The sequence below is a fragment of the Sinocyclocheilus anshuiensis genome, unplaced genomic scaffold (genome assembly GCF_001515605.1).
Source record: "Sinocyclocheilus anshuiensis isolate Anshui unplaced genomic scaffold, SAMN03320099.WGS_v1.1 scaffold932, whole genome shotgun sequence".
Taxonomy (NCBI): domain Eukaryota; kingdom Metazoa; phylum Chordata; class Actinopteri; order Cypriniformes; family Cyprinidae; genus Sinocyclocheilus; species Sinocyclocheilus anshuiensis.
Window position 1 is genome coordinate 65615 of NW_015552597.1, and position 16478 is coordinate 82092.

The 16478-nt window shown below is 35.9% G+C and overlaps 1 protein-coding gene across 1 annotated transcript in view; it reads right to left on the reverse strand.

The window, feature by feature from the left end:
* The window catches only part of LOC107665655 (immunoglobulin superfamily DCC subclass member 3-like), a 17515-nt gene extending 2540 nt beyond the window's left edge, over window positions 1–14975 (reverse strand). Inside the window, exons 1-7 of the mRNA XM_016456631.1 lie at window positions 14840–14975; window positions 13498–13809; window positions 11642–11786; window positions 11413–11543; window positions 11068–11205; window positions 10817–10975; window positions 189–354 (exon numbers count right to left, since the gene is read on the reverse strand). Of these exons, the coding sequence (XP_016312117.1) occupies window positions 189–354; window positions 10817–10975; window positions 11068–11205; window positions 11413–11543; window positions 11642–11786; window positions 13498–13809; window positions 14840–14975 (1187 nt within the window). The remainder of the gene's footprint in view (window positions 1–188; window positions 355–10816; window positions 10976–11067; window positions 11206–11412; window positions 11544–11641; window positions 11787–13497; window positions 13810–14839) is intronic.
* Window positions 14976–16478: the final 1503 nt, after the last annotated feature.

The following is a 16478-nucleotide window of genomic DNA, read 5'->3' on the forward strand; positions in this document are numbered from 1 at the left end:
ACAAATAATAAAAAAAAAAATTACAAATACAAAAATCTATAAAAATATAAATAGTTATGTAAGCAAATTATTTTGTATTTCTACTTGATAATTAAGTATTGCTTAAGGTTTTATGGACTGTGTAATTCAGCTGTAAGTTTGTGTATTCCTGTTGATACTTGTGAGTCTCATATAATTTAAGTGTGTACCTATTATTGTTAGTGAGCTTCACATTATCGCCAGGCGTGAGTATCTTTCCATTCTTCAGCCAAATGATATGAGGCTCAGGAACACCCTGAGCCACACATGTGAACACAGCACTGCCTCCTGCTGGTTTAGACACAGACTGCGGCCACTGAATGAACTCTGGAGGAGCTGGGGAAAGAGAAGGAACAGGGTGAGACCATGGTTATTATAGTTAACTAAATTTAAAGCTAAATCATAAGCAAACTATTTTTCTTTGACTAACATAACAGTTTTGTTAATCAATTAAAAAATATATTTTTAAAAATATATTTACTAAAATAACTAGAACTAGAACTGAAATAAAAATTAATAAAAACTATATATACATATAAAAAACTAACAAAAATGACAAAAGCACACAACAAAAATACTAAAACTTAAAACAAAAATAAAAATGAAAAATATAAAAATTAAAACTAATTTAAACTATAAGAGACTAAACTATTAGTCCCTCGATGATACTAAAATAACACTACATGGGTGAGACACAAATAACAAGAATACATTATTTAGTTATTTAACAATTTTAATAATGTAATTATATCAAAATCAGTTGAATAATATTAATAATTAAATTTGTCTCCTGTTTTGATCTCCCAAAATAAAAATTTGGATAACATTTCAGATTATGGAACACATATTACTATGTTAACTAGTTGCTTTTTAGCATGTATATTGCTAGCATATTAGCTGTTCATTAGTTCTCATAAAGCACATATTAATGCCTTACTCTGCATGACCATATTTTAGATTCCCATACCTAAACATAACTACTACAACAACTACTTTACTTACTATCAATAAGCAGTAATTAGGAGTTTACTGAGGGAAATCTCTTAGTTAATAGTCAATATGTGTTCCCTAAGCTAAAGTGTTACCAAATTTTCATTTCAGTAATAAATGTGAAAATTGTATGGAGTACAGACAGTATGACAGAGGCAAAGCTAATTTTTCTGTCAAATGAGAACCAGACATACATTTGTTTAACAGCAAGACATGTTAATATTAATATTTAATGAAATAATATGATTTACATTTTTCCAGTTCATGGCTCTTTGAAACACTCTAATTTACACTAACACTAACATCAGATCTTGAACTTAAACTCTTTTTATAACTGCTCTGTATTTTCCTAAATGACCCCTGCAGCCCCTCCTCTGTCTCAGCAGCGCAGATGCAGGTTCACCATTCCACTTGACACCCCTTCAGTGTCCACACAATGGCCATGCATATATGTAGAACTCTCCAGACCCCAGGATATGCGTCTCATTGATCTACTGACACCAACCACAACCAAACACCCCCACAAGAGCCCCTTTTCCCGGGGAAGAGGGTCTGAAGTGGTCTGCGGAGGTGTGGAAGGTCATAGGTCAAAGGGAACCCTCTTTCAATAGACAGCTATTAATCAATGCTGGCACAGATCTTTAAAACAGCGCAGCTTCCCCTTCAAATGAGGTTAAAATTTTTAAAACGGTTGGACAAAAATATAGATTTGCCAGATCAATATGAGCAACAGAGAAGCTGTTTAATTGGGTTTCACAGCTGATTGTTCTGTTTCTCATCAGTGTCCTGAATAATATCTCTAAACAGAATTAAAAATTAAGATTTAAAAAAAAAAAAAGCTACTTCAGAATCAATTTGTAATCAAAATGAGCTGTCAAATTAAAAAAAAAACAAAAAAAAAACGTATGCGTATAACTTGAGGTTAGAATACCATTACAAGATATCAAGTACCACTAAACACAAAATTTATCATATCTGTGCACGTAGGTCTGGAATGAAAAATACAGTCTTTAAAAACACTTCAGTGGGTTCTGCTCAGGCTTTAGGGTCAAAGTGAAAAGTGGGAGGGGCTGGAGGGGTGTGTGTATAATGAAACTATAGCAGGGCACAATAGGACAGAGGTCACTTCAGACCTCCAGACTCAATCTGGAGTGTGTGTGTTTGTGTGTGTGTGTGTGTGTGTGTGTGTGTGCGTGTGAGGAGGGGTTCTCCTCTCTCCCAAAAAGCACTTCACACTTGAACCTGAGTAGAACCGTTGATGAATAGACATCCTCGAATAGAAATGTTTTGAACTGAGGAGGGACTAAATAAATGCCCTGAGAGAGAGCTGGTATATGCTGTATCTGTCTGGCTGACATACACATCCATGTACATTAAGTTTTTTTTTATGTTTTTGAAAGATGTCTCTATGATTTGGCGCTCAAATATTAATAATATTATTAATAAATTATTAGCAATGTTGAAAGCATTTTTTTCTGCTTTATATTTATGACATTTTTGATCAATCATTAATGCATCTTTGCTGAATAAATGTATTAATTTCTTTCAAAAAAAATAAAAGAAAAAAGAAAGAAAGAAAGAAAAAAGAAAAAAACTTTCACAAACTTTAGAATGGTAAAAAAATATTAAGCGGCACAACTCTTTTCAACATTCAACACTGAGGACTGGAGTAATGACATCAATTATAAATTACATTCTGAAATATATTCAAATAGAAAACAGTTATTTTACATTTAATAATATTTCACAATATTACTGTTTTTATTTTTCTAATAAAGTAGGTGAGCATAAGAGACGTCTTGTATTTAAAAAAAAAACAATTTTTTAAATCTTAATTTTGACCAGTTGTGTATTACTATACTATAGCAAATTTAATCAGTTGATATTTAATATTAGCCCTGATTTCCAAAAATTATGTGATTAACTTTGTACCATGTTATTATAAACATGATCAACTATGGTATAAACATGCAATTTACACTTTTAAAAACTTTTCACATTAGAATGTGTTTTGATCATTAAAGACTGTTTAAGAAGACTAATCAAAACTGGTTCTATTTCTGTCAGACAAAAGCTTTTATATAGCATTGTGAAAAAACAATAAATGTTTTAGTCCGACTTAAATTGAACTTCTTAAGTACATGTAAACGCCCAGTGAAAGTCAGCTATAAATACAAGCACACTTAAAACACTCATGCACATGTCGATCTGTGACTGATTCAGATGGATTCATGATTTCATAACATGTCATTTCCCTTGCCTGCAAACAGGAAGCAATCAGAGTACAATTAAATAACAGCCTCAGCCTTTGGGGGTCTGTTTTCCACTCTAACAACTAACCAGCTGTGTCTTTACAACCAGGATCAACTGACAGCATCAGTGTCCAATCCATCTCATGTATTGATCAGTTATTCTTTTAGCAGGGTCTCAGATCCTGACCTTGTGTCTGATCAGGTGGCTACTCCTCATTCATTTAATTCTGTTGTGTGATTTATGCAATCAATTATTATTATTGAAAAACATGGCTGCCTCCTGATGAACTGGTTCTTGAAAGCATTCGCTGGATTTCAAGTCACATGTAATGACTTATATCAATGAGCCACATGTTTAATATAAATTGCTATTTCTGCACCTGCTATGATATAGGTATACATTTTCAGATTGAGAAAATGTAACTTAAGGAAACCCCTCAGCTGAACCAGATGTCAATATCCTTTCATTTTTCATATTAAAAATAGCCCAGGGTGAAAATAAAGGAAGGGGTTCCCTCAACACAAACTGTTATACCGTCACAATCTCCCCCTTGAACTTCGTCATCCACTGCCTGACCACCAGCTGGGACGAGAACAACTGCCCTCATAATGCTATGAATAGTGTGGGGGAGGGCTCATAAAGGCCCATCACCCTTCCTCATTTGAGGACCATCCATTCTGCTGGCCCCTCTCTCTCTGCTTCATCACCTGTCTGTCAGAGGAGGCTCCACCCCTTCTGCTGCCTACTCTCGTAAAAGAGCTTCCTAGGCCAATGTCAAAGGCAGTGTTGCCAGATTGGATGGACGATTTCCAGCCCAAAAGCTCACAAAAACCCGCCCAAAACTTTAACTGTCAAAATAATGTTATAGAATATGTAAATCAAGGTTGATAAGGGCCATTTTAACTCCTTAAAACAAAATATTGATGACAAAATAATATAAATTATAAATAAGATCAATTTCGCAGGCAAACGGATCAAATCGGGGCGAATAGCCTACATTAAAGAGAATTAGGCTACCGAACATGAATAAAATATGCAAGCAGACACTGTCAAAACGGCAATCATGAAATTAACCGATACCCTCGAAACAACGCATGATTTTCAATGTCAGCAGTCAGAATAATCCAGTTTAAATGCAAAAAGTGCCCAATATAAGTGATAGGAAAAAGCAACATAATTAGCAGGTATTTCACACTCGTTCATGCACACACCATGACAGTCAAAAACTGTGTCATTCATTGATACTTCATTATAATCCGACAATAAAAAAAATAACAACAACAATAATGCGCTTACCTACGTGTCGCTCTATAATTTTACACAGAACTAGAGGAAGCCTCTTGTTAAGTTTGTCCAGCAATGGCAGTGGATTGTGGAAAAGCAATTAACACATTCATCAGCTGGGAGACATTTGCGACAGTGAATTGTGCCGCTTCCTGTCTACATCAGTGCCAGATCTATTGTGTCCGCATGCACAGAGCATTAAATGGGTGTGTAAATGCTGCCGAAGTGAGGAAGTGTTGGGAATAAAGGACTGTGGAGAGATTGATTTGGCAGAAAAGGTGACTCGATCATGACAGCTGTGAACCGGCACAGAATGTTGAGCTAACAGGGATGTGCAAATATGTCTAAGCACAGCAAGGGAAGAGCAGGTGTGCACGCATATACCTGCTGCTGTTTGTGTGTGTGTGTGTGTGTGTGTGTGTGTGCGTGTGAGGAGGGGTTCTCCTCTCTCCCAAAAAGCACTTCACACTTGAACCTGAGTAGAACCGTTGATGAATAGACATCCTCGAATAGAAATGTTTTGAACTGAGGAGGGACTAAATAAATGCCCTGAGAGAGAGCTGGTATATGCTGTATCTGTCTGGCTGACATACACATCCATGTACATTAAGTTTTTTTTTATGTTTTTGAAAGATGTCTCTATGATTTGGCGCTCAAATATTAATAATATTATTAATAAATTATTAGCAATGTTGAAAGCATTTTTTTCTGCTTTATATTTATGACATTTTTGATCAATCATTAATGCATCTTTGCTGAATAAATGTATTAATTTCTTTCAAAAAAAATAAAAGAAAAAAGAAAGAAAGAAAGAAAAAAGAAAAAAACTTTCACAAACTTTAGAATGGTAAAAAAATATTAAGCGGCACAACTCTTTTCAACATTCAACACTGAGGACTGGAGTAATGACATCAATTATAAATTACATTCTGAAATATATTCAAATAGAAAACAGTTATTTTACATTTAATAATATTTCACAATATTACTGTTTTTAATGCATTTTTCTAATAAAGTAGGTGAGCATAAGAGACGTCTTGTATTTAAAAAAAAAACAATTTTTTAAATCTTAATTTTGACCAGTTGTGTATTACTATACTATAGCAAATTTAATCAGTTGATATTTAATATTAGCCCTGATTTCCAAAAATTATGTGATTAACTTTGTACCATGTTATTATAAACATGATCAACTATGGTATAAACATGCAATTTACACTTTTAAAAACTTTTCACATTAGAATGTGTTTTGATCATTAAAGACTGTTTAAGAAGACTAATCAAAACTGGTTCTATTTCTGTCAGACAAAAGCTTTTATATAGCATTGTGAAAAAACAATAAATGTTTTAGTCCGACTTAAATTGAACTTCTTAAGTACATGTAAACGCCCAGTGAAAGTCAGCTATAAATACAAGCACACTTAAAACACTCATGCACATGTCGATCTGTGACTGATTCAGATGGATTCATGATTTCATAACATGTCATTTCCCTTGCCTGCAAACAGGAAGCAATCAGAGTACAATTAAATAACAGCCTCAGCCTTTGGGGGTCTGTTTTCCACTCTAACAACTAACCAGCTGTGTCTTTACAACCAGGATCAACTGACAGCATCAGTGTCCAATCCATCTCATGTATTGATCAGTTATTCTTTTAGCAGGGTCTCAGATCCTGACCTTGTGTCTGATCAGGTGGCTACTCCTCATTCATTTAATTCTGTTGTGTGATTTATGCAATCAATTATTATTATTGAAAAACATGGCTGCCTCCTGATGAACTGGTTCTTGAAAGCATTCGCTGGATTTCAAGTCACATGTAATGACTTATATCAATGAGCCACATGTTTAATATAAATTGCTATTTCTGCACCTGCTATGATATAGGTATACATTTTCAGATTGAGAAAATGTAACTTAAGGAAACCCCTCAGCTGAACCAGATGTCAATATCCTTTCATTTTTCATATTAAAAATAGCCCAGGGTGAAAATAAAGGAAGGGGTTCCCTCAACACAAACTGTTATACCGTCACAATCTCCCCCTTGAACTTCGTCATCCACTGCCTGACCACCAGCTGGGACGAGAACAACTGCCCTCATAATGCTATGAATAGTGTGGGGGAGGGCTCATAAAGGCCCATCACCCTTCCTCATTTGAGGACCATCCATTCTGCTGGCCCCTCTCTCTCTGCTTCATCACCTGTCTGTCAGAGGAGGCTCCACCCCTTCTGCTGCCTACTCTCGTAAAAGAGCTTCCTAGGCCAATGTCAAAGGCAGTGTTGCCAGATTGGATGGACGATTTCCAGCCCAAAAGCTCACAAAAACCCGCCCAAAACTTTAACTGTCAAAATAATGTTATAGAATATGTAAATCAAGGTTGATAAGGGCCATTTTAACTCCTTAAAACAAAATATTGATGACAAAATAATATAAATTATAAATAAGATCAATTTCGCAGGCAAACGGATCAAATCGGGGCGAATAGCCTACATTAAAGAGAATTAGGCTACCGAACATGAATAAAATATGCAAGCAGACACTGTCAAAACGGCAATCATGAAATTAACCGATACCCTCGAAACAACGCATGATTTTCAATGTCAGCAGTCAGAATAATCCAGTTTAAATGCAAAAAGTGCCCAATATAAGTGATAGGAAAAAGCAACATAATTAGCAGGTATTTCACACTCGTTCATGCACACACCATGACAGTCAAAAACTGTGTCATTCATTGATACTTCATTATAATCCGACAATAAAAAAAATAACAACAACAATAATGCGCTTACCTACGTGTCGCTCTATAATTTTACACAGAACTAGAGGAAGCCTCTTGTTAAGTTTATATTGTAGAACATAATACAGAACTTTGCACAGTCAAAACTAATCAAGTCTAGCAGTTTTCAAGGATTTACCAATCTGGATGTTTAAAAGATAAAAGACATGATCATATAAACCGACATATTTAGTTTTGGTTATGATTAATTCAAATGTGCTCTGATTCCGGAGTTGCAGTGATAGAGCCTTCGTGTCATCTCACTCCACAATAATTCACGTTTTGAGAGTTGAGTCACTCTCCCACTCTTTAACTAGGCATTGTGATTACTTGAATATACAGTCATACTACATTAAAAATCAGATACGTTATAACTTATCACGCTAAAAACTTGTCACCCTTGAATCATAACGTCTGTCTGCTGAGCCCTCATGATAAGTGCGTCTGTCGACGTTTACATCAGCACCAGCGCCTCTGCAGTGTGTGTGTGTGTAGTAACGTTATGATGACTGATTGGATGCAGTACATGCATACTTGGGCTTGTTTGTTAAACAATTAGCCTATGCAATTTATATGTTTGAAAACCGCCAAATTGACCCCAAACCAGCCCAAATTTTGTCCACCCACCCAAGCCAATTTTTACCCGCACAATCAAATTCAAAACCACCCAATCTGGCAACACTGGTCAAAGGTGAGAAATGAGAGGGCAGAGGTGAGAGGGTATACCTTGCCCCTCCCGAAACATACACATGCACACTAGGAAAACTGCTCTTTGCCTGTCTGTTTTCCTTTTTGTTCTCTATTGTCCACATCCTGGCTCAGCATCTGTCCGAACCTTTATGACTGTGTGAAAGCGCAGACCTCACATCCACAATGAGCAGTCTGGAGGACATAAACAGACCCCTCAGTTTTGAACTTGACTAGGATGTGCTGATTGTACCTTCATGACTAGCAGACAGACTGTTAAGTTTGTAACTTATATATATATATAAGTTACAAACTTTGGATATTATATAACTATAATATCCAAATTTCCCTTTCTGCTTCATCTACTGAATTTCAGTGCTTGTCTATCAAGTTAAAATGATTTAAAACAGCTTCTTTTGTTTTAATATATTTAAAATATGTAATTTATTCCTGTGATGGCAAAGCTGAATTTTCAGCAGCCATTACTCCAGTCTTCAGTTTCACATGATCCTTCAGAAATAATATGCTAATATTTGGTGCTCAATTAACATTTTGTATTATCAATGTTAAAAACAGTTGTGCTGCTTAATATTTTTTGTGTAAAAATAAAAATATTTTGTAACATTATAAATGTCTTTTACTGTCACTTTTGATTACTTATAAAAGTTTTAATATCTTTAAAAAAAATATCAGAAAATCTCACTGACCCCAAACTTTAGAACCGTACCCTATATTAATACATGTTAACATTTTAAGTAATATAAATGAACATAATTCATAATACATGAACTAAATAATGAACAATATGATGCTTACATGGTAAATTGACATTTACCAAGATTAATAAATGCTGTAAAAACTGTGTATTATTTCATGTGTTATCTAATGTTAACATATAAAACCTTATATATTGAGGATTACTACTCAAATATATTCTTGCACAATTCCTTGATAATGAATTTCCTTTCTGTGACACTCTGTGTTACTCTAAAATTTAATTTTGCTTCACTGATCTGAATTACTTAATGAGGCTTTTCTCCGGATTTGTTGGGAAGGTTTTTGCTTTCTTTTTTGGAGAAATAACCTAAGCTAATCTCTTTGTTCCCATCTTACACAAAAAGTGGATCAATAAATGAATCAATACATTCAAGATTACCTCCCCCAAATGGCTTCACTGACAATTCTGTTGTAAAAAGACTGATAGGGATGACTATTGATTGATCAGACATAAGCTGCACATTTGGGACAGAGACAGAGAAAGCACACCTGGGTGCAATTTCAACGACAATTTAACAAATGAATGGATGCATAAAGCTAAGGGACAAGAGGATAATCTTCATTATCACAGCAGATATTCAGCATGTGTTGAAATAAATATCTACCTCCTGGCCATCACTTGTACTGTTTAAGATGTTAAAAGATATTATTAGGATTATGCTTATGTTATGTTCAGGTGAATAAAAAGCTTAGTCGTTTACCGATACTACTACCAACTGTGATATTAAATATGACTTTTGTACTACACCTCTCATGGATGATTTACCCATTTGTTCTCATGTTGTTCTTTCCTAAAGACCCCCAGTGTGCAGCTACTTTGAAGAAAGCCAATGAAAGGAGCATATATACCTCAGGGATATATGATCAGGTTGAATATACGGACAGTAGCAGGGTGATGGATGAGTTTTTGTGTCATTGGGGTGTTGAAGGGGGGATATCTCCTAACAGCTGACTTCATTACCCAAGCTATTCCTCTCAAGCCCAGCTGGACAGCACCAGCAGACCTTAATTACCATAATGGTAGTCAGAGTCTCACATCATCAGACCCAGTAACAGAGTGAGAAAAAAACCAAGAAGGGCAAAGGTGAGAGAAGGGAGGGCCTGAATATTGACTTCTCCTGCTGTGCTGACCAGTCAGCTTCCATGGGTCATGTTCAAAACCAGTTCTGCCTGATGTCTGGTCATCATAACGGCCCAAAAATACTTAATTCATTCAATACATACACAGCAACAATCACACACACACAAAATAGGCTTGCTCTTTTGTGCTCAGTGAAGTGTGCAAATAATAAAATTACTGTAATAGTGAAGCTTTGTGAACTTCTGTCACAACAAATCAGGATTAAGCAGTGTGGGGTCAGCTATTATTTGCCACATGGGTTAGGACCATTTACAAAATACTGAAGGTAAAATATATACCTTTCTGATTCAATACACTACCGTTCAACAGTTTGGGGTCAGTAAGAGTTTTGAAAAAAAAGAGAATACTTTTGTTCAGCAATGATGCGTTAAATTTATAATGTTGCAAAATATTTCTGTTTCAAATAAATGCTGTTCTTTTGAACTTTCTATTAACCAAAGAATCGTAAAAAAAAATATTAAGCACCTCAACTATTTTCAAAATTGATAATGATAAGAAATGTTTCTTGATCGGGAAATAATAGAATGATTTCTGTTACACCACCACCAAAGCAATAAATTACATTTGAAAATATATTAAATAGCAAACAGTTATTTTAAATAATTTGAACAATATTTCATAATATTACTGTTTTGACTGTATTTTGATTTAAAAAAAAAAAAAATGCCTTGGTGAACATAAGATTTTTTTTTTTTTTTTAAACATTTTAAAAATTGTACCAGGCCCAAACTTTTGAACAGTACTATATATCACAAAACACTGTAAAGGATCTTTCAGCTGAGACGAAAGGCCAAAATGAGGAGAAATTAGATAAAATCACTTTTAAAATTTGAGTGGAAAATCAGTAAGAACATGTCACAAAATATCTTCAGTACAAATCAAAGAAGCTTACCTTGAACTACCAGCCTGCCCAATGCAGTACGCCTCATCCTGGTGCCAGGCCGGTTGGCAGCACACACATACACTCCAGAATGCTGAAGGGAGACATCTGAGATCATCAGGTTCCCTGTCCCAAGCACTTGTATGCCCTCCACTCCAATAGATCTGCCGTCTGATGGAAAAAAATTATGAGAAGGAATTAAGTTATGAGAAATCCAGAACATTAAGTTATCTTTGGTCAGTTTGAGTGTTAAGGATTAATACCAAGTCTACTCCAAGACACAATCGGACGAGGGTTTCCAGTGGCGATACACTCCAGAATGGCGGTCTGATGGACGGTAATGGTGAGGTTCTGTGGGCCGGACAGGATGACTGGCTCCTTATAGGTGCGAGGAACACCTCCTGAGAGTAGAACGGCAAATAAAGAGATGATGAAACTGGAGCTAAATTACAAATCACTAATATAAGGATGACATTTGAGGAAATCAATGTTCTGGTTGTTCAATACATAATATAGCACATTGCTTATTTACTGGATGCATAGAGTTTAAGGTTAAGGTTATATACATGCAGTATGGGGTGTTTGTCAGATCAAGGGTGGCTACTGACCTGTTACGTTCAGATAGGCCTCGTGGCTGTAGCGGGTGTTGGCGATATTGGTGGCAACACAGCGATAGACACCAGTGTCTGATTTCTTAACTCCTGTAATCTGCAGAATACCCATTGGGAGAAGTGTGTACCTGGGAAGAAAGAGTAACATGAATGAGCAATTCTGGAGGAGTTTGAGAGGAAGAATATAAAGAAAGAGAGTAAGAACTGTCAGCGAGGACTGTGGTACCTGTCATCAGATGTTCCAAGCACAACACGGTCTTTCTCCCAAGTAATGTTGGCCTCAGGAATACCATTGACCTGACACTGGAAACGTGCAACACCTCCCTCATCTACCGACATGGGCTCTGGGTGAGTGTGGAATTTAGGAAGAGCTGTGGAACAAAGACAACTGATATAATTAATAGTTATTTATACACTAAATACAGTGCTTCATTTCTTTCACATTTTGTTATGTTGCTGCCTTATGTTAAACTGCTTTAAATTACTTTTTTTCCCCACATCAATCTGGATTCCTTCAGACATAATGCTTGGAATTGAGGTTATTCAGACCAGATAATATTGTTTCTCACAGTCTGATGGTCCTTTAGGTGCTTTTTTGCTAATTCCAAGTGTGTTTTCATGTGTCTTCACTGAGGAGAGGATTGAGTTTGGCCACACCGCCATAAAGACCGGATCGGTGGAGTGTTGCAGTGATGTTTGTCCTTCTGTAAGTTTCTCCTATCTCCACATATGATCATAGAGCTTGCTTTCCAGGCAGTTCTTTTGACCTCAGGGCTTGGTTTTTGCTCTGATATGCATTATCAGCTGTTAGACCTTTTATTAAGACGTGTGTGCCTTTCCAAATCATACCCATTCAATTGAATTTGCCACAGGTTAACTTCACTTGAAGTGTAGTAACATCTACAAGCAATATGAATGCTCCTGAGCTAAATTTCAACTGTCCCAGATGAATACTTATGCAATGGAATCATTATAGTTTTTTATTTTTAATAAATTTGAAAAGATGTTAAAAACCATTTTTTTGCTTTACCATTATGGTGTATGGAGTGTAGATTGATGTGGGAAAAAAGTCATTTAAAGCAGTTTAACATAAGGCAGCAACATAACAAAATGTGAAAAAAATGAAGGGGTCTGAATAATTTCGCAAGGCACTGTATTATAATAATAATTTCTGAAGGATCATGTGACACTGAAGACTGGAGTAATGGCTGCTGTTATTCAGCTTTGCCATCACAAGTATAAAGTACATTTTAAAAATATATTAAAGCAGAAAACAGTTATTTTGAATTGTAAAAAAAAATCTCAATATTATTGTTTTTACTGTATCAAACAGATGCAGTCTGAGAGATCATACGAGACTTCCTTGAAAAATATTGAATACATTTTTTTATTAATATATATTAAACATAAATGTATCAAAACTTAGTGAGGTTTAGTTTAATTTCAAGATTATTTCAAGAGATATTCTTTATATGATTTTGCATGTCAAATAAATTTAACCTGTTTTGAGGATGTTAAGATATTTGGATATAACATTATATTGTTTTCCAGATATTTTCTAGATACATAAATAAAAGATAAGTATATGTTTTGCAGTGAGGACTCTATGTGTATTCTTACATTCTCTTATGTGAATTTACTGTGATAACTTAATATTGGCATCTAAAATGGTGATTTTCATTGGGGCTGTAGGATGAGGTGCCAAGAGTATTGTGGTCTAAATAGCCTGGTCATTTATATAATCAATAGGTAGGAGTGTTAGAAGAAGGGGGCTCCCAATGAGACTTCATTGCCATGGTAACATAGAACCTTCTGGGGAAGCATGTAGTGACAACTATAATTCTGCAGGATTATCACCCACCCTACTGCTTTTATTGGACCAAAGGGAGAACCCAAAGAAGATTGGAAAGGACAAAGTAACAGATAGTAAACAGGCATTGGTGCCTCCACTATATCAGTGTATTTACCACATAAACAATTAAGTGATCATAGGCAAAGCATACGATTTCATATCCTGGTGAAAAACTATCCACTGTCACCCATGTCTCCCATGTTTGAAATGCTTTCTCCTCAGTCACTCACATGCAAGCTGCACACGGGCCTTGCGGCTGACCAGCATGCCGTAGTGGTTCTGTGCAGCACAGTAATACTCTCCAGCATCGGTAGCATCTCCATCCCGTCTCTTCTGGAAGCTACGGATCATGAGCGTGCCGTTGGATAGGACCTTCGCACGACTGCCTACTCCCAGAAGCAGCGGAGCTCCGTTCTTATGCCACGTCACCGTAATGGGACCCTCGCCTTCCACCCTGCAGTCCAGCATCAACGGCCTGTCCCGTACCGCGATAACATCACTGGGCTCCGTAAGGAAAGCCAGCTCAGATCCATTACACAAACCTGAAAGTGAGAGAGAAATGGAAGATGGGTCAGAACACAACTGAAACAAACCCTACAATTAAAGACTGTATGTAAAATGAATGGTCTACAATGAAAAAAAACAACAACTATATTATAATAAACATTATGCATATGAAACATTGATGATATATAAAAAGAATAGTGATGAAGTTCTATTGGGTTTAACAGACACTTAATATTCCATAATATTATCAGTTTGTCTGCACTGATGCTATTGAAGCAGAACAAAACTTGCACTGGATAATGACAATAGTCTTCTGTAGAGCTGCTTTACAGCTGAATTAAATTTGTTTCATAATTGATTAACTCTGCAACATCAACACTGTTACAGAACATGGCAACTTTCACACTGTTACTGAACTAAATGTATTCAACATTGAACTATACTGAGTTGAATAACGACACTTCTGTTATTTTCTCCTTTATTACAGTGAAGTTGATCTGAAACATTCTGTTTTGTATAAAGCGCTATATGCAGATGTGACTTGACTTCTAAAGACATTAAAGTTAGAATGATTTTTAGCTACTTTCCTTGAAATATATATATTTTTTAAATTGCTAAAAGTCCTTTTTGGTCTCATCCCCAACTTTCATTGAGTTTTATGATATACATGTATATTTTTGTGTTTGTTGCAAATGTCTGTGTTTTCTTTTAATTCAAGACTCAAACAAAAGGAAAAATGCCTTTGAAAAATAAAAGCTCTGAGGTCAAACTTTCCATATCCACAAAACTGCATTTGTGTCTCACTGTGAGCTTTAAGCATTTCTGCCTATTTACTCAGTATCACCAAACCAAACCTGGTCGTCACAATAGAGACAAACGCAATGCAGCCAGTGAACCATAGAGGGCTGTGTCAAAGACAGAGTAGAAGGGATGGAGAATTAGGGTGAGTTATGGGGTCAAGTTAGAGGAATCTCTTTTGAGTAAACGCACCCTGATGACAATAGCCCTGTGACGACACCCTTTTCCCAAAAACAACTCCCGGCAACCACCAGGAGCCTTCTGCACCCCTCTCAGTCTGGACCATCTGCCCCCCACTTATACAAACCCCCACCATTCCAAACCCCCAGCGGTCACATTTTCCTTTCAGTCTGATTCCAGGGTGACTTTCCCATGCCACTGGTTCACCCCGGTCCTCTCTCATTGTCAACTTGCTACATGGCCATTCCATACATCTTCTGTGCTTTTTATATGGAGAACTCCAGACCTAAAGCCACCCTTAATGTGACCTCTGGAGATGGCCGGTGTCTCCGGCAGCTGTTATGTTAAGGAGCACAAGTCTGCTCTTGAACTTGCACTGGATGAGATATGAAGTACCTTGAGCATCTGTTAGGTAGACATATACCCCACTTTCAATATGCACTTCTGTTCCTCTGCTTGCTAAAATATACAAATTTTTGACTTCTGGGGTCCTCAAACACCACCTGCACTTGATCGTGACAGCTGTAATATGAAAGTCATATGTGAATAAGAGTCTTAAAGGGATAGTTCACAAAAAATTAGCGTTGTGTCATCATTTACTTTGTGGAACACAAAATAAGATATTTGTACAAATGTTTCAGTGTGTTTTTATCCATAAAATTAAAGTCAAAGGGTTCAATGTTGTTTTGAACCACATTGACATCCATTGTGTATAAAAAAAAAAAACAGTTGCAACATTCTTTAAAATATCTTAATTTGTGTGTAGAAGAAATTGCTGTTGCTGGTAGCCGCTGACTTCCATAGTGTGGAAAAATAATATAGAAGTCAATGGCTACCAGTAGCTGTTTGGTTACCAACATTCTTCAAAATATCTTCTTTTGTGTTCAGCAGAAGTAAGACACTCTTACAGGTTTGGACTTGAGGGTGAGTAAATGATGACAGAATTTAAATTTTTGGGTGAACTATCCATTTAAAGAGAATTCTGCTCTCTGCATCCAGCTGCTCATTATTTGACATTTTAAGTTTCATATAGGCCATTTAGAGCTGTAACAGTGGATGATGTATTATATTTTTTAGGGATGCAAAATATATCTGTACTATAGGCTATTGGTTATCGGCCATATTTAATAAATTAGCAATACTTTTACACATAAAGTTATTGTTATGCCAATATTGGGCATTTTTACATTTAGATAACCTTTACCATTACCTAATGCTGAATTAAATTACATTTTTAAAAACACTAATAATTTAATGACACATTTATCTTTAGCAAATCTCAAACTGAATATATATATATATATATATATCATACTGTACATTCTAATTATTATGCTTTAAATAATTTACCTGTAACTTTTCAAATGATTGATTTTAGATATTATTTTAAATTCATTTTCACAAAATACTTGTATGATCCAGAAATATCTGTTTCACTCTAATTCGAAGTGCATATAGGAAACCACTGCTGCAAAATCTTACATTGCCCATGACAACATGGCCAGATAAGCTCAATCGTCTCACTCTCATATACCTTGGACTCATATACCTTGAACAATATCAATACCAGAGTCCATAAATATATAGCGCTATAAACTAGACTTCCACTGAAGGGAATATCTGGGATGCACCTTTTGCTCCCAGTTAGGTCACACACTGAGCAGATGTAGATGGGACCAGTCTGTCTCTTCCTTTTTCATTTTTATGAGGGCTAGCTTACATCTGA